The sequence below is a fragment of the Trichomycterus rosablanca genome, chromosome 20 (genome assembly GCF_030014385.1).
Source record: "Trichomycterus rosablanca isolate fTriRos1 chromosome 20, fTriRos1.hap1, whole genome shotgun sequence".
Classification (NCBI taxonomy): Eukaryota; Metazoa; Chordata; class Actinopteri; order Siluriformes; family Trichomycteridae; genus Trichomycterus; species Trichomycterus rosablanca.
The window spans coordinates 18,540,963-18,568,884 of record NC_086007.1 but is presented as its reverse complement, the minus strand read 5'-3'; the positions used below and the strand labels follow the sequence as shown (position 1 = coordinate 18,568,884).

At 37.9% G+C, this 27,922-nt stretch overlaps 1 protein-coding gene across 2 annotated transcripts in view; it reads right to left on the bottom strand.

Moving 5' to 3' along the window:
- Positions 1 to 321: 321 nt before the first annotated feature.
- agfg1a (ArfGAP with FG repeats 1a) overlaps positions 322 to 27,922 on the bottom strand; it is a 38,989-nt gene continuing 11,388 nt past the window's right edge. The window contains exons 2-13 of one of the 2 annotated variants that reach the window (XM_063016608.1): positions 25,095 to 25,188; positions 23,125 to 23,240; positions 21,865 to 22,027; positions 21,188 to 21,329; positions 20,161 to 20,286; positions 18,107 to 18,310; positions 15,695 to 15,854; positions 13,676 to 13,749; positions 9,532 to 9,624; positions 4,867 to 5,016; positions 4,680 to 4,774; positions 322 to 2,326 (exon numbers count right to left, since the gene is read on the bottom strand). In XM_063016608.1, coding sequence (XP_062872678.1) covers positions 2,267 to 2,326; positions 4,680 to 4,774; positions 4,867 to 5,016; positions 9,532 to 9,624; positions 13,676 to 13,749; positions 15,695 to 15,854; positions 18,107 to 18,310; positions 20,161 to 20,286; positions 21,188 to 21,329; positions 21,865 to 22,027; positions 23,125 to 23,240; positions 25,095 to 25,188 — 1,477 coding nt within the window. In that variant the 3' untranslated portion in view covers positions 322 to 2,266. The remainder of the gene's footprint in view (positions 2,327 to 4,679; positions 4,775 to 4,866; positions 5,017 to 9,531; positions 9,625 to 13,675; positions 13,750 to 15,694; positions 15,855 to 18,106; positions 18,311 to 20,160; positions 20,287 to 21,187; positions 21,330 to 21,864; positions 22,028 to 23,124; positions 23,241 to 25,094; positions 25,189 to 27,922) is intronic. The other variant, XM_063016610.1, reaches the window with a different exon arrangement.

The window sequence follows — 27,922 nt, the reverse complement described above, 5'->3', positions numbered from 1 at the left end:
TTCTCCTTTGTCGTTTTGGGTGTTTATGTGTATATTTATGGTAAAAATGGTAATTATAGCCATTCAAAATCAGATCCACAATATTAAGTGCACAAAAAGTCAAGGAGTCTGAATATTTTCAGAATCCACTCTATACAGTGCACCTTTTTTATACATGTAAGAACCACATTTTATGAATGATTTATCAGATTTAAAACCCACAGCTTTAACCAAACTTAATACACACCACAAAAAAAAAACATGAACTCAAGAAACATAATTAAGAACAGAAGTGCTGAGCGTGTTTGTGTCCACCAGAACTTCGATATAATAAAATGCACATTGTGGTTTCTTAAAGTTTCTCACACAGAGCTCTTTATTATGTACACCAATCTGGTACATACTGGAAATGATGTTTGCACTGATCTGGTACATACTGACCCCTGTACCCCATTTATAAATTTAGGACCTCCCCTGAAAAGATAATGTTTGGGTGGTATACCATTCCCAAGACTGATGTGACATTAATAAAGTAATTATGTGTTGAATATTTTACTGCTTAACCTTACCAGCCTTTATTAGGAACATATAGCCTGTGTTAGTCTTCATTTAGCCTGTACAGATCTAAACATTTTATCACACAACGCTTTTGACATAGATGACAACACCGCTGCACCTGATACACTTTTACACACTATCACACTATTATGTCATTACCATGTTAGTGTCATTGCAGTGCTAAGAACAATCCTCCAGTCAAATAACATTTGGTCAGTGAGGGTTCTACGGGGTCCCTTTTAATTAATAAGTGGGGTACAAGGGGAGAAAAAGTGTACAGATGAGCTACATTCAGTAATTGTATACCCACAAAGGTAAACTGTATGGTAGGTAGATTATAATCAATGAATGTACAGTGGATTCAGAAAGTATTTAGACCCCTTGACTTTTGCCCATGGGTTGCAATTTGAATAGACCAGACATATGTTGGAAATTTTAAACCTGGTTATATAAAGACCCACAATTTACACTGCATTGTCAGCACAAAAACCAAACCTTGAGGAAGAAACTGTCTGTGGATCTCTGCAATCGAATTGTTGCAAGGCACAGGTCAGGTCAGGGATATAAAACAATATATAATGCTATATAATATAGTCTTTTCAATACCACAGTGGCCTCAATAATTTACAAATGGAACAACTTGACACAACATTGAACCTTCCTAGAGTTCGACTTGGTCAAGATGGTGAAAAAAAACCAGCAGACTCTCTAAAAATGGCTCCAAGGTTATGAACCAGAAAGTTATGAACCTGTTGAATGCACAATCATCTCTAAAGAGCAAAATAAGTCAGGCCATTCATCCTCAATTCAGAGATGAATGAAGTATATAAGAAATTTTAGGTCTTAAATTTTAGTAATTGGCCAGAAAAAACACAGTTCATCATGGGTGATTAGGTACAGATTGACGTGAAAAGAAATAATAAAACAAAAGCACATTCATGACACACAAAAAAATAAACAAGGGGTCTAATACTAATAGTGGATCCACTGTACATACCACATAGGTGTGTCTAATAAAGCACTCGGTGAGTGTACATACGCACACACACACACTTACGCGCACACACACACATAAATTTCTGTAACACTTAAGTGGTCTGTGTTTGGGAGTCTCTGTGTAGCACCTGGCCAGGTAAGAGTCTATAGTAATAGCAACAACAAATGATTCAAAACTTTACAACTGGAAACAAGAATAGAAAAAAATCCTTGGTTTAAAAATGATGAATTGTAGAGCTCCTCTTCTTTGGTAGAGTCTCTCTCTGATGGTTCGATAAGTGACCAGCTATTGAGCAAATAAGCCCCGCCATCTCATCAGTAGCACAGAGACTGATGTACGTCAATGTACAAGATTAAGATACAAATACTGATATGAAAAAAAAAAAAGCAAAATCTCTGCCATTTTCAGAATAGATATGTACAGGACTGCAGCAATAAAAATGAACAGGACATCTTGAAATAACTTAGTATAAATGAACAGGCCAGGAAATTTCACAGATTCAGCAGAGAAAAGAAGTTACAAGGTCTTTCCTCTAGGCACCCCAATACCTTGTTTTGTTTTCTGCTGTCGAGGTTGGATCCTCATGTTACACTGTTGGTGACTAACATTTTAGTTCATAACTTGATAAAAAAGTTCTTAAAAACATGTTCTTAAAGCTACTTAAGAAAAACAAAACAGTGCAAGAGGTGCAAGCAAGCGTATTCCCCTGGTGATGTGCGAAGGAGAGACGTGCTATAAGAAAGGGTTTGTGGAAAAATTTCCAGTGGGAAACTGTGCTACCGATGCCCCAGCCTAGAATTAGAGAAAAACAAAAATCATTGTAGAAAACTTTTTTTTTTTTACAATTATACCAACAATTACACACTAAAATAAACTGAGAAAAACCAGTCTCAAATATGCATAGCAACAATGCTACTGACAATTAAAATAATTCTATTACATTTATACAAAGCTGCAAATAAACAAATCACAGATTTAGCTGATTACATAATTTTCACCATTAGTTGTACATAGGGATCAAAAGCACATTATTTACACATGCTTTAACATCCCAATTAATCCCTTATTTAAGGCTGGATGAATAAGTTGTACATGTGTCATGCTACATAAACAAGCACAGAAAATCTGAGCCTACTCTTTTCAAACTTGTTACTGTGAACCATACGGGAGATTAGACAAGTAGTTTTATTTTGATTAGTTAATAAATACTATTGGTTAAAATGGTTCATTAAAACCTTTTCCAATGACTGAGGATTGATTTAAATAAAACACAGAGATACATACATTTTACACACTTTGAGCAGGCTTATTAAGTAAGATTCCAGCAGGTTTCACTTTAGGCTGCTAGTGTTAGTCCTCAAAACAAGGCTGAAATCTTACTTTATCTGAGCTTTCAATAATCTTTGACCTTTTTTTAATGTGAAATGTAAATTTCTTGTAGTTTAGACTGTACAAAAAAGTATTATTATGGTAAAAGTAAAGTAATGAAAGTATAGTTAAATGATCAAATATCTGGGTAAAGACGGTTCTACCAGTGATTGAATATTTGATGTAGCTACTGATCAGTTTCATAGTAATACTCTTATCTCAACTAGGCTAAGTCATTTTGTAATGACATGAATAATTGTTTAGCTAAATATGGCACACTGTTCTGGTCCTAATGTAGCAAAGCAGACCCTGGATATGAGTAGTAAGAGATTTTACTCACAAAAGCTGGGATGCAAATTTTTGCTAATTTCTTTTAACAATAAGTGACTGAAATTAGTCAGCGGTTAATTATCAATCAAGACTGACATCAAATTTGGTATCAGTGATTTAGCTGGGTCATTATGTTATGGTATACATGTATAAAAATGCAAGTCACCACTGCTGACTAAAAAGAACACCAAAAAAGACCTCAAGCATGGGTTTTGGGTTTAAGCATGATGTCTTTATTTTATATTATAATCAGTTGGAAGACCCACAACATTTAAATGTGACAAATGAGCAAAAATAGAAGAAATTTGAGAAGGGGCAAATCATTTTAGACTTTTTTTTTTACAGAGCAGGGCACCTCCATTACTCAAATCTTATCACATTAAGTCTGTTTTCACACTTTTTCCAACCTGAACCTAAAAGATTATAACTCATGAAGTGCAACTGTTTCTGCAATTTGTTTAGACAGTAATGGATATTATTGTATCACAAAAAAGACCAGACCATGAGTAGAGAATCTCAGATCATTCAAAAGGCCTTACAACCCTTTTTCCTTCTAAATGTATTTATTTATTTTTCTAAATTAAGTTTCAAAACTCATATTCAATCTAGGTTTTAAAGAAACCTTATTAGTCCAAAGCAGCATTTTCAAGTAAAAATGGAATTCCTTTTTTTTTTTGTAATACATAGCAAAACTATCGTGGATTTAGACAGTATTGGCTTCTAACACACAAATTGCCATTTTTACCAATCAATCCACACTTAATCACCAATTTTAAAAAGTATTAAAAATAATACTAAAATCTCTTATTCACACCCTTTTCTTGGCTCTCTAAATGGTGGTCAAGTGCAAACTGTTTAATTATCCCTGAGACGTGACTGGAATCCACCTGTTGCAATGGGAACTGACTAGGTTTGGAAAGGTACACAGCTGGGTCTATAAGGGCCCACAATTTAAAGTGAATTGTCAGGACAAAAACCAAACCATGAAGTACAAGTAACTATCTGTGTATTTTCACTGTCAAATCGTGGCAGAGCAAGGTATAAAAAGGTACCATTAAGTCTCAATAATTGTGAAATGGAAAAACATTTGGTTCAACCTTAAATCTTTCATAAAGTTGAAAGTCTGACCAAATAAAGCTTCTTGGCAAGAAGGGCCTTGGTCAGAGAATAAATGGTCTCATTATTTTTGTGAATAAGTTTTCAAATCCCGTTTTAGATTAAAAAAAAAAATAATGTTTTCACTTCATCCCTAAGAGTGATTAAGTGTGGACTGATCGGTGAAAATGGCTATTACATCCATTTAAAATCATATTCTCAGCACAAAAGTAAAAAAAAAAAAAAAAAAAAGGTCTGGACACTTTCTGAATCCACTGTAGGGTATATGAATAACACACAAATACATGCAAGCAAACAAACAATTTACTTAGTGTGTAATTCATAAACGTACCAAAAATGGGTTACTGGTAACTCCAGTTGCAGCCATGTGCTGTCCATATTGAGGTACTACAGCCTTACCCTGACCAAATGAAGCAAAACCTCCACCTATACAGAAAAAAATCACAAAAGGCGGTTTCAAGTAAATTTCAAGTAAAAAAGTTATTAACACTGATTTACAGCACATTCTCTTTTATTACCGTTTTGTTGCTGAGTGTATGCCTGTGGCTGGGGGAAGCTTTGACCAGGAAAGGGCTGCTGGAAGTTTCCACTGAAGCTTGTGGGGAGGTTGTAGGCAGCCGAGTTGCCAAAGCCAGCAGGCATGCTCATAGAGCCTGGTCCAAATGATGCTGCAACACAGAGAAATAGGAATACACACACACACATTTTTGTTGAAGCATAGATTTCTGCAGTCAGTGACATTAAACATTTGCAAGAAAAACTATCGCAGAAATACACAACATGCCTCATTGAAGTATCACTTAATCTGTGCACATGTTCCACTAAACTCTAATGCACACCAAAGGTTGCTTTACACTTACACTTAGTTTTAAACAGACACATACAGTTTTATTTAGCTTTATTTTGTGTTTAATTTTAACTAAACTTGAATAATGAATTACCAGTACCAAATACAGGTGCATCTCAATAAATTAGATCATCATCAAAAAGTTAATTTATTTCAGTAATTTCTGTCAATTTTGATGATTATGGCTTACAGCTAATGAAAACCCCAAAGTCAGTATCTCAGAAAATTAGAATATTACATAAGACCAATTAAAAAAAGGATTTTTAATACAGAAATGTTGGTCTACTAAAAAATATGTACAGTATATGCACTCAGTACTTGGTCAGTGCTCCTTTTGCATGAATTACTGCATCAATGCGGCGTGGCATGGAGGCGATCAGCCTGAGGCACTGCTGAGGTGTTATGGAAGACCAGGTTGCTTTGATAGCATAACATCTGCATTGTTAGGTCTGGTGTCTCATCTTCCTCTTGACAATAATAGATTCTCTATGGGGTTTAGGTCAGGCGAGTTTGCTGGCCAATCAAGCACAGTGATATCGTGGTAATTAAACCAGGTATTGGTACTTTTGGCAGTGTGGGCAGGTGCCAAGTCTTGCTGGAAAATGAAATCAGCATCTCCATGAAGCTTGTCAGCAGAGGGAAGCATGAAGTTCTTTAAAATTTCCTGGTAGATGGCTGCGCTGACTTTGGACTTGATATAACATAGTGGACCAACATCAGCAGATGACATGGCTCCCAAAACCATCACTGACTGTGGAAACTTCACACTGGACCTCAAGCAACTTGGATTATGTGCCTCTCCACTCTTCCTCCAGACTCTGGGACCTTGATTTCCAAATAAAATGCAAAATTTACTTTCATCTGAAAACAGGACTTTGGACCACTGAGCAACAGTCCAGTCCTTTTTCTCCTAGGCCAGGTAAGACGCTTCTGACCTTGTCTCCGAGTCATGAGTGGCTTGACACAAGGAATGTGACAATTGTAGCCTTGGATTTGTCTGTGTGTGTTGGCTCTTGAAGCACTGACTCTAGCTGCAGTCCACTCCTTGTGAATCCCCCCCCAAATTCTTAAATGGCTTTTTCTTGACAATCCTTTTAAGGCTGTGGTTATCCCTGTTGCTTGTGCACCTTTTTCTACCACACTTTTTCCTTCCACTCAACTTTCCATTAATATGCTTGGATACAGCACTCTGTGAACAGCCAGCTTCTTTAGCAACGGCCTTTTGTGGCTTTCCCTCCTTGTGGGGAGTGTCAATGATTGTGTAGCCTATTGAGCCAGGTTGAGAGACCATTTAAAGGCTTAGGAAACATTTAAAGGTGTTTTGTGTTGATTAGCTGATTAGAGAGTGACACCATGACTCTACAATACTGAACTTATTCACAATATTCTAATTTTCTGAGATACTAACTTTTGGGTTTTCATTAGCTGTAAGCCATAATCATTAAAATGGAAAGAAATCAACGCTTGAAATATATCACTCTGTGTGTAATGAATCTATATAATATATGCGTTTCACTTTTTGAATTGAATTACTTAAATAAATTAACTTTTTGATGATATTCTAATTTACTGAGATGCACCAGTACACCATAGTTCAAGCTGAATAATAGTTTTTGACTAACAACTGTTCATACATGCATTCATTCACCAATAGTGAAAGGCATTAAAAGGTTGCCTAACATATTCCTGTATAGTTATAAATGGTAGTGGCTTCCAAAAACTGATGGAACTGTGGGTCGGTTCTCTAAAAAGCACCATGCTTCGAAAAAACCCAAGCGGAACTGGTTCAAGAACCAAAGTTCTTTTGGTGGAAAAGCACTAATCATCTTCAGCTAAATTGCTAAAACTGAAAAGCCACACATACTACCCTACCAGGGGCTCAAGAAACTGTTTCTATTTTGCAAAAAGGGCTACTGAGCAGGTAGCATTATTACCAGTGTCAAACACCACTTTGTATGTCAACACAGAAAATCAGTTGATGACCAAGCTAAAATTAAGTGTATTTATTTAGACTTTTAAAGATGTGTAAATGCTTTAAGGAAGAATGTGTTACTGGATACTTGCTTTTTACTGTATTTAATTATAGTGGACTCAGAAAAAATTCAGACTCCTTGAATAGACATCCTTGCCATATTAATTTATTAACACGTAATCACTCATAATTAAGCAAAAACATGCATTTAGTTTTTAAAAATTAATTAAAAAACTAAATCTTATTCACAAAATATGTTGTGAAATAGTCACAAAAGTATTTAGACCATTTATTCGATCATTTGTAGAAGCCCCTTTGTTACCAATTACAGCTGTCTGAGTCTTCTCAGATTAATCACCATGAGCTTTGCACATCTGGATTTGTGCGGTTTGTCCCATTCTTCACATTCTTTAGGGAGTATCCTCTTAAGATTAGTCAAAGTGGCTGGCAAGAATAAATGAACTGCCGTCTTCAGGTCTCTCTACATATGTAGATCTCTATAGAAGAACATCTCTTTACTGTCTACAGAGCACTATGATTTTGGCTGTATGCTTCAAATCATTGTCATGATGAAATGTAAGCTGTTAACCAGTGCAATTTTGCAAGCACTTTGGAGTTGGATTTCTTTAAGGTTGTTCTTTTATTTGGCTGCATTCATCCAACCCTTAGTCTCTCTGTCCCTGCCACTGAAAAACACTACTATAATCTGATGCTGCCACCACCATGTATTACAGTAGGAATGGTATTAAGCAGGTGATGTTTTTGCCATGTTTTGATGTGATTTTTGCCATACACAGTGCTTGGCGTTATACACAAAAAGTCTAGATTTGGTCTCTTCAGATCATATAATCTTTCACATGATAGTTTAACATGACTCAACAATGGCCTCTGTCTTTTCACTGTGACTTGAAGGCCTCATTTATGGCATGCAGGAAAAATGGCCAACTCCAAGAAGGTTCACGGTAGTGCCAAACCAAACTTTTTCCAATTTTAAATTGACAGCACTATGGTCCCGGAAACACTTAATGATTTAGTGTTTTGTATCTTTGCCCTAATCTATGACATTTCACTATTTGTGTACAGAGATCCACAGACAAATCCTTGGACTTTATAGCCTGGTTTTTGTCCGGAAAATGCAGTGTAAATTGTGCAGTGCAACTGGTCCACAAATGAAAAGGCACAGGAACAACAGTTAAATTACAGAACAAAAAGCAAGTAACTGCACTGTAATTTCAATCTACACTCCAAAGCCTCATGTAAAACTTATCTGCTAAACAGAGGCAGAAAGATGTGCTTATACAATATGCCCACAAAACATTTCAACAAATTAGAACTCTGGTCATTTGAATCAAAGCTAGAGCCAATTAGCTCCCAGCTGCTGGCCACCAATGGCTTGCAGCATAGATCAAAAGATGAACTCTTTTGATTTAACACATACAAATGTATGTATTTATGACAAAAATGGCAGTTACTCGTAACACAAGATTAATCAGTTCACAAGTTTAATGTTAAACACAGTCATGGACAATTTTGTATCTCCAATTCACCTCACTTGCATGTCTTTGGACTGTGGGAGGAAACAGGAGCTCCTATAGGAAACCCACGCAGATACGGGGAGAACATGTAAACTCCACACAAAAAGGACCCAGACCACTCCACCTGGGAATCAAACCCAGGACCTTCTTGCTGTTAGGCAACAGCGCCACCCACCGAGCCACATTGCCACCCTGTACAACTAGGAAAACAAGTAAGACTTCTTCCCTTGCTATATGGCCCATGTTTTTCTAGGGCATGAGACAAGAAATGAGAAGAAAAAGAATTTAGTCTCTACGTCATATGGGGTATAAAATATGGGGTTTGTTGTGCATGATTTAATATAAGCAGACCTGACCTTGAAAAGTTCTCAAGAGGATCTCCAAAAATGTGCTGGTAATCACAAGCATAGAGAAACTGAATACGCCTTGCTCTAATACTGCCTACTTTATATAAGTCAGAACAATAACAGCTAAAAATAGCCACAATGCCAGAAACTTGAAGTGAATGTATTAAATAAGTTGAGTTTATTACTGGGGGATAATATTTCACATGTTAGAGTTCATTATTTATATAGAATTTTGCAAGCCTTTAAAATTCAGCTCTTTAAAAGCACAGATCCTGGGTGTATAGACCTAGTTTGAGCTCCCACAATTCCTTCTGGTGGCCTGAATAACTGATAACACCCAGGGGTGCTACTCTCCTCCTCGAGCTACCTCGCACACATAGATCTGTTTGTAATCAGGCTCTTGGGGGAGGTGGATGAACAAAAATAGATGAAACATTTTTCTTGATTACAAGCATAATTAACATGGTGTCTTAGCCCCCTACCTGCTGCTGCTCCTCCTCCATTGGCCTGAAATGGATTAGTTTGCATGGCAGCCTGTGGCACAGCAGTAGAGACAAAAGGATTTGTTGGTGGACCTGTAGAACAAATAATTATAAATAGTTGCAAAAATATTACATGATGCAAGTTATTTGCAGCATTAAATCCACACATTACTTCAGCCAAATAATATCAACTCCACAACACAGTAAATCTGACAGACCAGTGTATAACAGCATTTTTTCAGGTTATAAGAAATCTAAGCTGGGCCACCTACAGTAGTGTTAAAAAAAATAGCAGTGATTTTAAAAAAGTGAATAAAGCACAAAATCATTATAATAACTTTTATTTCCATAAATGCAAATGCACTGAAAATACTACACTTTCAATTCTCAATCAAAACATTAACAAAATTTAGCCAGTTTGTGTTAATCCTTTACAGAAAGTTAAGAAAAATAAATATTAGGCTGTTCAAAAAAATAGCAGTGCCAGCATTTTTCTTTAAAAACTCAAATAAAATTATCTATAAACTGAAAAAAATGTTTGAGGTTTCACTTTACTTTAAATTACTGAACTAATATTTAGTAGCATAACAATTGTTTCCGAGATCTGTGTTGCATGGAGTCGACCAACTTCTGGCACCTCTGAACAGGTGTTCCAGTCCAGGATGATTAGACTACATTCCACAGTTCTTCTGCAATTTTGGGTTTTTGCTTTAAAAAAAAAAACGTGTTTCAGATGTCAGAACACAAGTTCTCTATGGGATTGAAGTCAGGAGATTGGGCTGGCAACTCTATTACCTCAATCTTGTTGGTCTGTAACCAAGATGTTTTGGGTCATTGTCATGTTGGAACACCCATTTTAAGGACATTTCTTCTTCTTCATAGGGCAACATGATCTCCTCAAGCATTCTGATATATTTAAACTGATCCATGATCCCTCGTCTGTGATAAATAGACGTAACACCATGGTATGAGAAACATCCCATATCATCATTTTGTACCACCGTGCTTTACTACCTTCACAGTGTACTGTGGCTTGAATTCAGTGCTCGAGGGTCGTCTGACATACTGTCTACGGCCACTAGACCCAAAAGAAACAAGTTTGCTTTCACCAGTCCACAAAATGTTGAGCCATTTCTCTTTGGACCAGTCAATGTGTTTCTTGGCAAATGTTAACCCATTCAGGACGTGTCTTTTTCTTAACAACGGGACTTTACAAGGAGTTCCTGCTGGTAAATTGGCTTCACTTAATCATCTTCTGTACTCACTGGTAACTCCAGATGTTCCTTGATCTTTCTGGAGGTGATCACTGGCTGAGCCTTTGCTATTTTGACTATTCTTCGATCCATTTGAACAGTAGTTCCACGCTTCCTTCTGCATCTTTCAGGTTTTGGTTTTCACTTTAAGGCATTTGAGATCATTTTAGCTGAGCAGCCAATAATTTGCTGCACTTCTCTGTATGTTTTTTCCCTCTACAATCAACTTTTTAATCAAAGTATGCTGTTCATCAGAACAATGTCTGAAACAACCCATTTTACCCAGTATTTCAAAAAGAAATGCGCTATGACCAACCTGTGCAACATTTGCCACCCTCCTACCTTAAATAAGGCACAAAATTTACACCCGTTCTTCTGCAGAATTAATGACTTCACCAATTGAACTCCTCACTGCTATTATTTTGAACAAGCCCCTTTTAATCAATGCTTCGATTACTCAGAATGAGCGGCATGCATGTCTTAATTGTTGGGTTTGTTTTGTTTTCATTACTCTATTACACTTTCAAGTAAATTTTTTGCTATGTAGAAATAGCATTTCTACTGAAAACAGTGATTTATCAGGTTAATGGTGTTGGACTGCTATTTTTTTGAACACCACTGTAGATGTTTTCACCTAAATTATATATAATCAGACTTATCAACTTGTTAAGTTAACATGGGAACTCCGTTGGTAAATAAATAATGATCGAAAGCCATTAAACAAAGCAGGAGTCGCATAAAGTCACCCGACAGCAATGTGAAAGATTGGTGGAGAGCATGCCAAGACACAAAAGCAGTCATTGAAAATATAGGTTTGAAAATATAGATTTCTGAACACTTCCTAAGCACCTATTCTAACAAAGCACATTTATTATTTCAGTTAAACTGTTATAGTACTGATAAAAGTACAGAGAAATGACTTTTATTGTTTTGGCTGACCAAACAGATTTGGCCTAGCGGTGTTCTTCCAAGAGGCTGCCAAAAGTGAAACATTTTGGAAGACATTGGTCCATTTACATCTGGCGTAATGTTACTACAGCATTTGACAATAAGATTATTATATAAACAGTCAAATATTTTGGTGGTTCAGAACCTGGGTTACTTACAAATGTAAGAAAGTGCACCTCAATACAAGTTAAAAAACCACCACAATTAAGATTAAATGGCTTTATTAAATTCCTATTATTAAACTATTGGACTGCTGTGAAAAGAATCTTAAATATTCATGTTGAGGTCCTTTAATGTGGCTGATTGGATGCAATTCTGCAAAAACAACAAACTAAAATTCTTCCATTGCTTTAAAAACAACAGATCTACAATTACCAAAGGTGTTACCCTAAAACATTTTTTTTTTTTTAAACTGTCAGCACATTATATAAATTCGTGGTTCACTTTGTTAAATCGTAAGCGGTTCTTGCTTTTGATGTAGATGGGAGCAGAAAACATTACTTCACAGAGCCAGGCAAAGGCAAAAGTGCATCAGTAACTAAGTTCATTAGTTCAGGATCATCTGCTCAGAAAACTTTTAGCTCCACAGGCAGAACTAGTCTGACTCGGTTACTGCTAACCAGTTTAATTAAGTCTGAACTTTTTAAGATTAACCCTAGACATTCATTAATAACAGGAAAAACGAAGAGATAACTGAGAAAAGAAACAAACCAATTGACTCCTGACTCACTTATAGCGACACTGTGAACAGAGCTTCTCCTACACCTCTCTTAAAGACACACACACGTACTATAACGGCAGTCATTGTTTTTGTCACTCATCTTCACTGTTAGCCTTATTTTTAAGATAACATTAAATGTGTGTGTGCGCATGGTCAGCAAGACTGATCAAATAAGTCTCCTGTGGGTGAAAAATGAATTGCTTTAGTTTTAGAAGTAAAAAAATCTCGTAATGTCACGCCCCCTGGTCAGGCACTCGCACCCCCCCGGACAGTTACTCCACAGGTTGAAAACCCCTGATCTAACCTAGCAATATAAATCAATATATAACAATTACCCAAAAAAACCACTCGACAAATAAACAGACTGGCAGATCGCAGTCACACACTAGCTGTCGGTCGCGACCTATTTTTTACGTGAACAATGGGAGCCGACTCCAGTCCAAGAGCCATTACTTTCTTTATTTCCTTTTCGTAACTTAAAACAAGGCAGAATGTTAGGGTGGTGATCTCCGGGGCACGGACAGGCACTCCACAGGCAGAAGTGGTAAAATTGAAGAGCCGTTTAGGAGCAGAAACAGCCGGCTCTTCTTGGTGAGCTGAGCCCATGGCTGAGCCAAGTGGCTCACCAAAAAGAGCCGGAATTCGCATCACTCTTACACACAGGCGCAAGCAAGGCGCAGGCAAAGTTTTCATTTTAGGCTCTGCGACTTTTTTTTTTTTCTTACACTAATAAGCGAACTATTCGGTCAGATAGCTGTTTGTGGTGAAAGAAATATTGTTACGATTTCAAGCATTTTCAAGCACTTTATCCAAAATTCCAGCACTTTTCAAACCTGGAAAATACGACATTAAAATTCAAACATTTTCAAGGATTTCCAGCACCCGTACGAACCCTGCCTCTAACCCTGAACAACAGCCAGTCATTGTTTATGCAGCCGCCCAGCCAAGTCGGAAAGGCAGAGCTGAGATTCGATACGATGTATTTGAAACCCCAACTCTGGTGAGCTAGCGTACTTTACCGCTGCGCCACCTGAGCAGCCTTTTTAAATATTATTAATCACGCACATATATTTTAAAAATTACCCCAAAAGTCAACCATAACAAAATTAAAAACAAAGGTGAACAGCAGGCATGTGTATATTCTCATATCAGTCCTAGTACAACAATAGTGTAGCTGTATATCTCTGGGAGGGAGTGTTAATGTTTTCATGATGGTTGTTACCTGTGAAGCCCTGAGGCAGCGTCCCCTGCTGAGAAGGTGTTGTTGACACTCCAGTGGGAGCTCCAAACACAGGTCTAAAGAGAGAGGAGGAACGACATAGTATGGCAAAATCTGTGAATGTGCTTGTTTCTGTTGCTTAAAAGCAAGGTAATGCTGTGTTTCGTTCTAAGTGAGGTCTGTGTTAGTTACAACTGACTGCTAGTGGTGCAGTACAGACATGAATGTGAGAGTCAGTGTAGGTGTGTGTAAGTAACAGCTGACTGCTAGTTGTGCAGTAGAGACAGGAGTGTGAGAGTCAGTGTAGGTGTGTGTAAGTAACAGCTGACTGCTAGTGGTGCAGTACAGACAGGAGAGTCAGTGTAGGTATGTGTAAGTAACAACTGACTGCTAGTTGTGCAGTACAGACAGGAGTGTGAGAGTCAGTGTAGGTGTGTGTTACTCCTGGGTCTGGTTACATACAGCTGCAGGTTTGCAATTTTGAGCCGTGTTAATACTTACAGTTAGTGGTAAAACAAGCTTATGGATTGGGTGTCACAAAGCACATGGTGCCAAGAAACTATATTGATTATTCATCCCACTTCCTTCTCTGCAACACTCTGTTTCTGCTGTATACATTTTCTTTACAGTGTTTAAAAACCATAATTTTTATTTTGTTTATGTAGACTAATAATCAACAGAAAAGCTGGTTTGACCTCTGTGAAGACAAAACTTAATGATGCAAAACAGCTGAGCCACAATGCAAGCACTAACTAGAGCAGTATAGTGCCTGAGGTTAAATACCAAAAAATGAACAATTCATGAAAATGTAATGTCAAGATTTACAGTCAGTCATGAGTTTAGATTGAATTGAGTATATGGTGCTCAAGTAATGTCCTTGTGTGTTACTCGTGGGTACTGCAGTGTGTGTGTTTTACTCCTGGGCACTGAATGCAGTGTGTGTGTGTGTGTGTGTGTGTGTGTGTGTGTGTGTGTGTGTTTTACTCTTGGGCACTGACTGCAGTCTTGAGGCTGTGTGTGTATTTTATTTCTAGATGCTGCCTGCAGTGTTGGTGCTGCTGGGAACGGTGTGTATTTTATTGGGGGTTGCTTACTGCGGTGTTAGAGTTGTTTAGCTGGGTTTGTGCCTTAACCCCAGTTATTAGTAACAGTGCTGGGTACTGACTGCAGTGTGTGTGTGTGTATTTTGTTTTTAAATACTGTCTGCAGTGTTGGTGCTGGTATGTGTGTGTGTAGTTTACTCCTGGGTACTGACTGCAGTGTTAGAGCAGCTGGTGTGTGTGTGTGTGTGTGTGTGTGTGTGTGTGTGTGTATTTTGTTTTTAAATAATGTATGCAGTGTTGGTGCTGGTATGTGTGTGTGTAGTTTACTCCTGGGTACTGACTCCAGTGTTAGAGCAGCTGGTGTGTGTGTGTGTGTGTGTGTATTTTGTTTTTAAATAATGTCTGCAGTGTTGGTGCTGGTATGTGTGTGTGTAGTTTACTCCTGGGTACTGACTGCAGTGTTAGAGCAGCTGGTGTGTGTGTGTGTGTGTGTAGTTTACTCCTGGGTACTGACTGCAGTGTTAGAGCAGCTGGTGTGTGTGTGTGTGTGTGTGTGTGTGTGTGTTTTACTCTTGGGCACTGACTGCAGTCTTGAGGCTGTGTGTGTATTTTATTTCTAGATGCTGCCTGCAGTGTTGGTGCTGCTGGGAACGGTGTGTATTTTATTGGGGGTTGCTTACTGCGGTGTTAGAGTTGTTTAGCTGGGTTTGTGCCTTAACCCCAGTTATTAGTAACAGTGCTGGGTACTGACTGCAGTGTGTGTGTGTGTATTTTGTTTTTAAATACTGTCTGCAGTGTTGGTGCTGGTATGTGTGTGTGTAGTTTACTCCTGGGTACTGACTGCAGTGTTAGAGCAGCTGGTGTGTGTGTGTGTATTTTGTTTTTAAATACTGTCTGCAGTGTTGGTGCTGGTATGTGTAGTTTACTCCTGGGTGCTGACTGCAGTGTTGGGAGTTTTTTGGATGAGTGTGTACCTTACCCCTGGCTACTAGTGGCCGTGCTGAAGCTGCTGCTGTTAGGGGCAGAAGGGCTAAATGCACTGTCCAGCACAGCCAGTGCAGCATAACGATCGCCCCCAAACATGGCTGCTTGAGGAGGAGGTGGTCCCAGGCCTGCAGAGGGAGGAGCTGAGTTCGAACCTATGAGGGAGCAAGATTGGTCTCATTAAATATTAATCACATTATGATGAATATATCTTATGGTCCCATAACCTCTCTATGCCTACCATACACACACAAACACATGCACACACAACCAACAACAACTTGCTCCCTAGACTATGACAACTCCAAAATACATGCAACTACTCGGAGACTATATCACTTGCATCTTTGCGCAATTGCAATATGCACAATATTGCATTTTTGCACATTATTCTTTATTATATCTGCTGCTATATAAATCTTTCACTACTAACTAAATCATTTACTATCACTTTCATTTACTCTGTACCATGTACTGGCCAACAGTACACTTGTCTTTGGTCCCATCCCCCTCAATTTCTTTCAGATTAGACAATGTCTCTTATATTTATTGTAGGCCCTCGTATTTATTAAACAATCTATAAATGAAGTTGCATTACACCAGATTTACTGGCAGAGTGCCTCTGTGAATAGGGAACCTCTTTCTTAGCCAGTTACTAGATCTGAAGTGAACACACAGTTTTTTACCACAAATAAGACGTGTTCTATGTATAAATAAAGACTCTGGAGGGAAATTGCTTGTCTTTAAATTTCACCCTTAAGTAGTGCATCAGTGTATGTGCACCTAATATGACAAGAAAACTGTGTTTGTTCTTAGTGATCCCTGCTGTCTATTTGTGAAGGTTTCGCACAGCAACAAGTTACTCTCATTATCTAGGAACCAAAAAAGGAGTGTTCTATTTTATGGTGGCATAGATAAAGTGCGTACCACTTTGCACAATGCTCAATTCCTATTGATAACTGACACATCGCTTTGCTTCTAATTTCTATAAAGTTGAACTTTGCACAACTCTGTCGCATCGCTACCTCTGTGCATCTAGAGTACATCCTTATATCTCTTCTGTGGGTAAAACATGCACACATACACCTTGCAATGAACAGAAGTAAAAAAAATAAAATAAAAAAAAACCTGCTAGTAATGTCCTGGTACCAGTGTTAATTTTGACAGCAAATTTTGATTTAGTTTTAGTCATAGTCTTTTGACTAAAATGTAATTTAGTTTTAGTCATAATTTAGTCATCTGAATTGTTTTAGTTTTAGTCTAGTTTTAGTCGACTAATTATCATAAGAATATAGTCGACTAAATCTACAGTCGATTCAGTCGACTAAAATACATATTTGTTTGTTTATTAGGATTTTAACGTCATGTTTTTACACATTGGTTACATTAATTACAGGAACGGTAGTTATTCATTACACAAGTTTATATCAAACACAGTCATGGACAAATTTAGTATCTTCAATTCACCTCACTTGCACGTCTTTGGACTGTGGGAGGAAACCGGAGCACCCGGAGGAAACTCATGCAGACACGGTGAGAACATGCAAACTCCACACAGAAAGGACCCGGACCACCCCACCTGGGGTTCGAACCAGGACCTTCTTGCTGTGAGGCGACAGTGCTACCCACTTAGCCACCGTGCCACCCTAAAATACATATAAAGGGTGTAAAATGTAAATGCTTTTTTATCACTTCCCTTAAATTATTTAAGAAGTACCCGGATGACCTACTTATTGGGCAGCCATGTTTGAGTATGCAAACGATGCACACTTGCGGTCCGTTAATGTATCCCATAATGCAACTGGAGCTGCGTAGGCGTTCGAAGCGTAATAAGAAACAAGAAAGATAGCGGTCCTCTGTTTACAAGTGTAAGTAAGATAAATAAAATAAAACATTTTAAAGACGAATTAATAACAAAAACACGATAAATATCCAAAAGTTTGGCGAGTGGGGTTTGTAATGAGTCTGTAACCATGGTGATATTACGTCATCACGTCCCACGTCATCACTTGACGTTGGAAAGATGGCGGATGTAGTGCGTAGCAGTGTTGTGTGCATACTGCATACTTCTGTACTGGAAGTATGTACTTTTTTACCGGCAGAGTAGTGCATACTTCCTCCAATCCAGTACATACTCTCTAAGTATGCGATTACGGACGCAGCTATCGTCTCGTTTTCGTCATGAAAAAAAGGTTCGTTGACGAAAACTATGACGAAAATCATTCGTCAACGAAATTAACACTGCCTGGTACCAGATACCAACAAGACTCCTTCAGATGTCTTGTGGAGTTCCATGTCTCGGCAGGTCAAAGCCGTTTTGGCAGCATATTAGGCAAGTGGTTCTAATATACAGTTCTATCTATAACACATTTTAACATTAGGGATTAGCAGTGTGTTTAATGTTTACCTTGTTCAACTTTGACAGAGCTGAAGATGTTGTCTAGGTCAGCGAGGGCAGCATACCTGTCAGCAGGTACAGCCCCACCTTCAGCTTTAGCCCCACCGGCAGAGCAGGCCTGGGAAGAACTGTACGTGGCAAAGTCTGCACTGCATGACTTGGGAAAGTTGTCAAAATTAGCAAAGCCGGCATTGGCCAACCCCGTTGAGCCACCTGTGGGAGAGAGCAAAACACTGAAAACAGTTAATGGGATTTCTGATACCATTTTCACAGCTAGTCATTTTAAGCATCTTCTAGCTGCATTTATAATGCTTCAAAGAGTCTCTGAACTGGTTATTTTAACTACTGAAAAAATCAGTTCAGTGTGGTTTTTAGGTTTACAAAAGAGAAAATACAAAATACATTAAAACCTCTTCATTACTTTATCATCATGCTTTAATTTATTAAATAAAACGTCCTCAATATGTCCTCCTGCAACGTTTTCAAAACTTGTTCTAATCCACATGCTGCTGTATTAAATGGTATAGGTGTTATCATTAGTACTCTCACTCACTATGCAATACACAGTCTGTATTCAGACACATCCATTTAACTTTAGCAGCTTTGCATAATGTCCTTACTAAGATTTGATTTAATTCATTACAATAATTCTTTGTTTCAGAAAATACCAAATGTGAGAGATTTTATCTGTATAACATTGAGAAAAATTAAACTGTCAATTTATCTTTAGGTGTGTTTTCTTTTTTACTTTATTTTATTTCAGAATAAACCAGTGTAAACAATGTGTGTGTCCCTCAAACAAACGGTTTCTCAGGACAGTGCAAAATAATTCCAATACAGGCTTTATTTTTACAAAAGCACATGCTAAGGCATGCAACTAAACAATGTGTTATATTAAGAACAAGTAAAAGAGCAACACAACACAACCAGACAAAAGCAAAGAACTGCTTGCATGGATAGATGTACACAATGACACCAGCACACCCAACCAAGGAGAGTGCAAGGCACTTAAGAGAATTAAAAAACACATTTAAAGCCAAATGAATGCACACACAGGACTTACTGTGAGTGGTCAGCAGTGGCAGCGCTGAGGGAAATTCTCCCACACTGCGGCTGGATGGCAGAGCAGAAAATGCTAGCACTTGCACAAGCAATGAAGAAAAAAAATAAAATAAAATAAAAAAAAATAAATAAAAAAATAAAAAAACAGCCCAAGGATGACAGAGAACAGAAAGAAATCAAAAGAAGCATAAAAAGCATTTAAACTTAAATCTAATTCTGCTAACAGAATGCAGAACCAAGAAACAATAAAGACGGACAATGCAGAGCAATACGAAAGCAAACTGACAACAAAGTACATCAATCAGACAGGAAGTACCAATCAGACTGTGATAAAGAAAAACAATACACCATTGCCTCTGAGAATGAGCCATGATGAGTGACAAACATGGATGAGGTTAACACAACTTCAAAAATTGCATGCCTTTTGAAACAAGTTCAACGTATATTTATGAATGTTATGACTACATATACTCTTAAGTAAACCATCTGTTATAAATTGGGAGAATTTAAGATTTTTTTGTTAAAGTTGGCAGAGGAGCCCAAATGGGTCCTTTTCCACAAGTCACCAAAAAAACTTTAATAGCATGCCTTGTGTCACGAACATATCAAAACATTTAACACTGAGGTCTCTATTGCTGCTGCCCCCACCACCTTTTTTAAATGTACACGTTTAAATTTAATACATTTATTAATATGCAAGTTTTCATTATTTTGTAGTATTTGTGATATTAGTTTTACCACTTCTTGTTTTAAAATGCACTGTGATCCTGTTAAATGATTAGATACTTCCTCCTCTTACAGTAAATGCTAATACATAAATTCTACACGCATCTGCAAAATCAAAAATGACATTTTTAAACGTCAGTCAACTACGATTTAAGTCTTTTGAAAAACCCAGTCCAAACCGTCGTTTGTGCAGGCTGAAATGCTGATTTAAAGGGGATTAAAACTGCTAGTAACACTGAGTTGAGTGTATGCATGTGTATGTTTGTGTGTGGTACCTGTTTGTGTTTGTTGAAATGGAGCTTGTGAAGTGGATGGAAAAGCAGCACTCGGTGCAGCAGCAGCTGAACTTCCAAATGCCTCAAAATTTGCAAAGTCTGCACTATTGTTAGCATTTGGTGCTGCTAAATGTCACAAATAAAACAAAACCATAAATGAGATGAGAAATAATATGGTAAAAAAAAACAGACAGAACAAAAAAGCAGTTAAAAAGATGAGAATGAATTTAAACTGAAGCATGAAGGACAATAAGTTATGTAGATATAAAACTGAAGTAACTAATGATGAGAAGTAATCTTACTGAATGATCATAAGCTCCTTATAGCTGTATACTGAAAATAGAACTGCTAAATTAAAAGCCTTTATGTATTTTGTCAAATACTCTAATATATCAAGTCCTGATCTTTATCCAAGTAAAATCTTTGACGAGAACTAAAATCTGCTATTAAGGAATCCTGCGAACATTAAAGAGCTTAGGAGAATTACTGAAACTACGAGCAGACAGATCGCTACAAAAAAGGTTTGGGGGCTGTCATTTTTGCCAAAGGTTGTTCAAGCAAGTATTAGAGGGGTGTCTTTAATCCTGTCCATATCATATAATGTTAAGTTTCTTCTTTATTTCTTTTTTTTAAATATGAATGCATGTACACTGACATCTACCTGCCTGCCTACCTACCAAACACTGTAGCCATTTGTCATTATATTCTGAACATATTAACAGTAGAAAAGGGCTTTGTAATAATGTGTTGCTATCAGAAGGGTACAACCGCTGCATTGAGTGGTTAACATTCGTCTCTACTCATTCATTTTGTTTGCCCAGTGCTTAACCAAAACAACCTTGGTCATAGCCACATTAACATGCCTGAATAAGTTGAAACCCTTAAACTTATAACCCTTGAAAGTTATTTGACTCAGTGTCGTAGGAATACTGATTAGCTGATCGCTCCATGTGACTAGGAAACTACAAAAAGTGCATTTGACGGTGTGTGTATGTGTGTGTGTGTAAAAGCAAGAGAGAGATTTTACCTGGATGGCTATTAAAATTAGCAAAGTTGGCAAAATTCGCATTGCCTGCAGGCTGTGAGGATGGGGCGGCAAAGATGTCTCCGCCTAAATCGCTTAGCAGATCAAACTTCCTGTCTGCCTGTGTACGTGACACCACAGGGGACTAAAAGCAACAAAACATACAAACCAATAGATTCATTTTAAAGTATTAAAAATAAATCCTCAAATTCTTCTCAAATGTATTTTTGCACATTTCATACAAGAACTGATGTTTCACTTGATTGTTTTTGTGGCTGAAGTTAAAGAACACACTACCACCAAAGCCAACTCTAAGGGCGCATTCACATGAGAAGCGTTTTGCGGGGGGTCTTCTCTAAGAGAGTTTAAAATGCTTATCAATGATTAACATGGCTTAATGTACTAAAAAACAACAACATATGAACTCTTAATTATTAAGTACTCTCTACTACTGAAATTCCTTGGTCGTTGTATTAGTACAATAAGCCACATTAAGATTTGTTTGTACGGCCCGAGTTGCTTTTACCACATCATATCATAAAGTTTGTGTCACTGGAGGTGCTTTGAAAAGGTCAGTGTCAAACTGGGTCAAAGTTCAATCAGGTGAACTTTGTGCGCTGTGGCAAGTGCAAAAACGCGAGCTCAACGTGGCAAAAGTACACACAGGAGAGTATTAGTACCTGGTTGGGAGTAATTTTGCTGAGGTGAAGAACAGGTGCCGACTCTCCCAGTAGCGTTTTGAGGGGCCGCACTTCAGGAGTGCTGCTTGTGCTGCTGGCAGAAGAGCCTGACATAGAGGCATGAACAGAGGCTACCACCTTTGCCTGATCTGGGGGTACATACCTTAAAAACAAGAGACAGAGAAAGAGAGAGAAAAGGAGAGGGAGTCAATGGTCTATGCAAACATCTCCAAAAAAAGAACAAGACTGCACTACAATATAGAGCACTAATGTAAACAGTAAGTGCTGAGAGCACCAAGCGTTCAGTAGTTTAATAATTTAATGTGTAAATCTATGTATGTTTGCACTTCCAAGTAACCTGAAACATTATTACAGATAGAGCACTGTCAGATTGTTTGAAGAGCATCTGTGAACGGCCATCTAAGGGACTCTCTATGCTTGATGGGTTTTAATCTGAGTTTGTCTGGGCCTTTCAAGAACTTTTAGAGACTTGCCTCAAAACAGCTCCAGCGTTTTTAAGTATGCTTTAAGTCATTATCTTATCACACCAGTCTGAGTTTCTGTACGCTCTTTTTCAAGGACATTTCTGTATTTCGCTGCATTTATCTAATAATGACTTAATAATGACTTAAAGCATACTTAAAAACGCTGGAGCTGTTTTGAGGCAAGTCTCTAAAAGTTCTTGAAAGGCCCAGACAAACTCAGATTAAAACCCATCAAGCATAGAGAGTCCCTTAGATGGCCGTTATCTATACCTCAGTTTTTACCAATCTCCTTATCCCTACTGCTGATTAGCAGTATATAAAGTGCGAAAAACATCAACATTCATTTAGTCACAAGAAAAACAGTGGCAAAAACAGTAAACTGTATATGTAGCACATGACTTAAAAAAGACATTAGACATCTTTGCTAAAATAAATGCTAAAAAAACCAACAAAAAAAACCATACAAAAACAACCATTCTACAGCTGCATACAGATAGTGATTCTTGTGTTTTTAATCCTATATAGCAATTGTATTTTTGATTTGGATATTTAAATATCGTGTGAGGCAAAAATTCTTTAAAATGCCTGAACGTGTGTGATTTTAAATGTAGGTCGAAATCTTTTATACATATAAATCTTTTATACAAAATAATTTATACATATATTAGTAAGCTTAATTTATTTCTTAATTGCAGTGTTATCTCACCGAAATTATGAACTACATTGTTACTACTATTAATATTCTATAGATATAAAAGGTCTCTTTCTATCTCACCAGCGCTTTTTTTCATATTTTTCCTGAAGGAACTCTTTTACTTTCTGGGGTTCCCTGAAATCCGGCACAGATGTGGTTCTGTCATCATAGAGCCCTAACCAGATCTGTTTGCACACCTGCAAAAAAAAAGCCAACATATTAACAGGCCTAAGAAAGAATCTGACTGTTACTAGCTGTTTAAATCACTGAAATTAATGACTACTACAGTCCCTGACAGAAGTTCTGTCGCTCATCCATGTTGTGGAAACAAAAGCTTATAACCTGACTTTAAATTTATCTATTGGTTTTAGAAATGACTCATATGAAAGCTGAAACCCTCCCAAATGAGGTTTAATTTACAAAAATAAATTTGCTTCACTGAAAGGTCAGATTTTGGCAAGACAAAAGTTGTCGCCTTGTCATATAATGCACCCAATCCTAGTTTACAGCCTCACCTGTGCTCAATAATTGATCGGTTAATTAGTGGGTGTGTATAAAAAGAACCCCAGCACCCCAGACCTTCACTTGAACTGCAACTTCACCTCTGACAACATGCCAAAAATCCACCCTGCGACCAAAGCCTTGATTATCAAGAGGCTGAAGACCAGATCCACTGCAGAGGTGGCTGGCACCTTTAATGTGTCTCAGCGTCAAGTACAAAGAATTAAAAAAAGATTTGAAGAGACTGGAGATGTTTTTGACAAGCCCAGGTCCGGCAGATCCCGCAAGACAACTGCTAAGGAAGAACGTTTGTTGGTTAGAAAATCCAAAGCCAGCCCCTCTTCCACTGCAGCAGAGCTCCACCAGGCCTGGTCACCTCAAGTCCCTGTGTCAACTAGAACAGTTTGTAGGATTCTGTCTCGAAATGGCCTCCATGGTCGAATCAGTGCCCAGAAGCCAGCACTAAACAAAAGGCAATTAAAAAACCGTGTGGCATTTGCCAAGGCCCACAGCCTGCTAAACGGATGGACGCTGGAAAAGTGGCAGAAGGTGGATTTCTCAGATGAATCTTCAGTTGAATTACACGCAAATACTGCAGGAGACCTACTGGAGCCCGTATGGATCCAAGATTCACCCAGAAAAAACTGTTAAGTTTGGTGGTGGAAAGATCATGGTCTGGGGTTACATTCAGTATGGGGGTGTGCGAAACATTTGCAAGGTGGAAGGCAATATCAATAGCCTAAAATATCAAGAAGTATTAGCTACCTCTTACATTCCCAATCATAAAAGGGGTCAAATTTTGCAGAAGGATGGTGCTCCATCTCATACATCCATCTCTACATCAAAGTTCCTCAAGGCGAAGATGATCAAGGTGCTCCAGGACTGGCCAGCCCAGTCACCAGACATGAACATCATTGAGCATGTTTGGGGTAGGATGAAAAAGGAAGCTTGGAAGACAAAACCAAAGAATCTTGATGAACTCTGGGAGGCATGTAAGACTGCATTCTTTGCTATTCCTGATGACTTCATCAATAAATTGTATGAATCATTGTCGAACCGCATGGATGCAGTCCTTAAAGCTCATGGAAGTCACACAAAATATTAAATATGGCTCTAATAGCACCACAACTTCATTCACCAATGTTATGAAACATATCTTTGTATTTGAAGTAAATTATTTGTTTGATTTTCACATTACTTTCTGTGGGCGACAAAACTTTTGTCTTGCCAATATCTGACCTTTCTGTGTTCATTAAATGATCAATATTTCTGCAGTGAAGCAAATTTATTTTCGTAAATTAAACCTCATTTGGGAGGGTTTCAGCTTTCATATGAGTCATTTCTAAAACCAATGGATGAATTTAAAGTCAGGTTATAAGCTTTTGTTTCCACAACATGGATAAGCGACAGAACTTCTGTCAGGGACTGTATATATCAAGAACTGATTATTGCTCCTAGTAGCAAAAAAGGTTTTTGGCTATTAGTCACATTTTGCGAAGCTTTTTATTGTCCGAATTTGGGTATGTAAAACTACTCTTTTATGGGATTACCTCATTGCCATGCTTTTGCAGAAATTCAATTTCTTGCTGCAGGAAGGTAGTCATAGAAATAGATTTCACTCTGTGGGGAGGGTTCAAACCACGCCTGTAAAGAGAAAAAATGATTAAACACATTGATATGCCAATGGTCTGAAAATCAAAATTGTGCATACACCCACCGATATGCGAATAAAGAATGTCATTGTACTGTACACATGTATATGTAAATATGACAAATAAAGGCATTCCATCTACCCCAGATTATCTTTATTAGATTATTAATTTCTGCAATTTGAGCCACAGCAGACCCTCTGTTGGTCTGTCCAAGGTGCAAAAACCTACATTGTGTTCTGGCATAGATAAGTTTGGACCAGCTTGTGGTTTGCCCCACCCCTCAAATCACTGTTGATGACTGTATAGATTCACCGCAGCTGCCCGTAAGCACCACATGCTGCATCAGAGATACTTTGATGCAGACAAGTTAAAAAAGCCTATGCGCACATCTGTACTAGTTTTCAGTGCAGCTCATTGCGCACAACCTTTGCATAGACTCTCCCCAGACATTTAATCTTATTACAGGAGATGGTAATCCTCTAGAGACTAATTATTAAAAAGTGCGCCAGATCTTTTTACTTCAAAATATTCCACACTAAGCACCACTATTAGTTTGATATATACAGTTACCATGACAGATTAGATATACTGAAATAGAAGATTTTATCTACAGTACCCACTCCCACCATAGCATACAGCAACAACGTATGGAGTAATCTGGTGACACAATGATAAAGATAGAGACAAAGAGATTGGAGCAGAACAAAGGTTAATTTGATTGGGGAAGTGTGACACTTCTTCAGCTCTGTGTATTAAATTAGCTCCAGTCCCTGAGCGTATGCATGTGCAAGTGTGTGTACACTATATTAGGCAGCCTCTGTATGCTACTTTAGCAGCAGTTCTCCGAAATTACTGTCAAGCAGATCATTCGCAAATCTAAACAGTCAACAAGCTTGGTCTGCAGGGCACCTCAGCTTTGTATGCCCATTCCTCTGCAACATAATTCAAATGTAACATAGATTGTGTTTGCAAGTGTGTGTGTAACGCTAAATCTCCAATGACCAAGGAGTCATCAGCAGGCTGGATTTGGTTTTTAACCGCCCCTCCAAATTATGGAAAATGGAAATACAAAAGTCTCCAGAGACAGTCTGGTAGATGAATGGAGAATGGATGACATGTATTAACCCTTGTGTGGTGTTCATAGTTTTGTTACTCAGCCAATGTTTGTGGGTCTGGTGAACCCACCGCATTACTGTGTTTTTAACTCAATACAGCCATAACTTATTTAACATACATAATATCAGATGTTTACTTTAAGATGTTTACAAGCAATAAAGACAGCATATTTGATTAACATTTACTATTTACCTATGTTGGATCATATTTATAAATAACAGTGCCATCCGTTTGTTGTGATAAAATATAAAAAAGGAAAAATCACTATCACAAAACATGTGTCAGTCTAAGAAACAGCAGCCTGAACAGATACAGTACCTATATTTACACATCAGTCCCATTGAACACAGACTATTCATGCTAGCCTATACAACACATGAGGGTCAGCTTTACTGTGTGAGTGTTGCATACATTCATATGATGCATGTATGCTGTGTCTGTCTGTCTCTCTGTCTGTATCAGTATGTCTTTCTGTATGTCTGTCTCTCTCTACCTGCCTTTCTGTCTGTCTCTGCCTATCTGTCTGTTTTTATTTATCTGTCCATCTATTTCTGTCTATTTCTCTATCTTTCTCTTTGCCCGTCTCTCTGTTTTTCTCTGTCTGCCTGTCTTTCACTCTCTCTGTTTCTCTCAGTCCGTCTGTCTCTCTGTCTTTCTGGCACTCTGTCTGTCTCTCTCTCTCTCACACACAGAGACACACATACAGCAGGACATTTTGTAGTAGGACAGAGGGACACACTTTTATACCTGCGGCTCAAGTGCACCCGAAAACCACATGTGTGGAGGTGGGCCAGGGGGGGTGTACAGTGTGAACTCATTAAAAACATGTTATTTTACATGTTCTTCACACAAAATAAGCCAAAGACAAGGAGAGTTCGAGTAGCATCATTACCACATGGTTCACTGCATCTGTCATCATTACACAGAACACAAATAAGCATTCTAAACATTTAGAGTACAAAACAAAAACAAAAAAAACTCCTAAACTCTTAAATGTGGTCTGTGGTTGCTGTTGTTCAAATTTATGAAGTGTCATATTTTCAATAGAAAACAAATCTGGACTGCAGGCAAGCCAGTCAAGCGCGCACACACTGACTATAAAGTTACGCTGTTCTAGTGCATGCAAAATAATACCCGACCTTGTCTTGATGACATTTTCATGGACTTTCTGGTGAAAGATGTTATCAGTGGTTTGTACATTCCATAGATTAAATTTCCTATCCTGCTATTTCCACTTCCTGTTGCACATGCAGACCACATGCTCCTTATGCAATGGAATGCAGCGCATGCTTCCTGTATGTCATAGCTTTTTTCCCTTTCTCTATGAAACTAGAAAATCTTTTGTTTTGTTTAAATGCATAGCACAAGGAATGTGTTGTTCTTTAAATCTGAATCAAGCAGAGGTATAAAAAATGTAACAATTTGCTCACCAGGCAAATTAATCCCCAGTGAGCTTACCAGATCATTGTTGTCCAAGAGCATATCTAAATAAAATCACCATTTTAAATATGTCTTTTAGCAGTTATTTTGTCAGTATGTTTCCTTGTTAAAACACTGCTTTTTTGTAAAAATTAATATTAAAACCTTGATCAATTTTAATGCAAACTTTG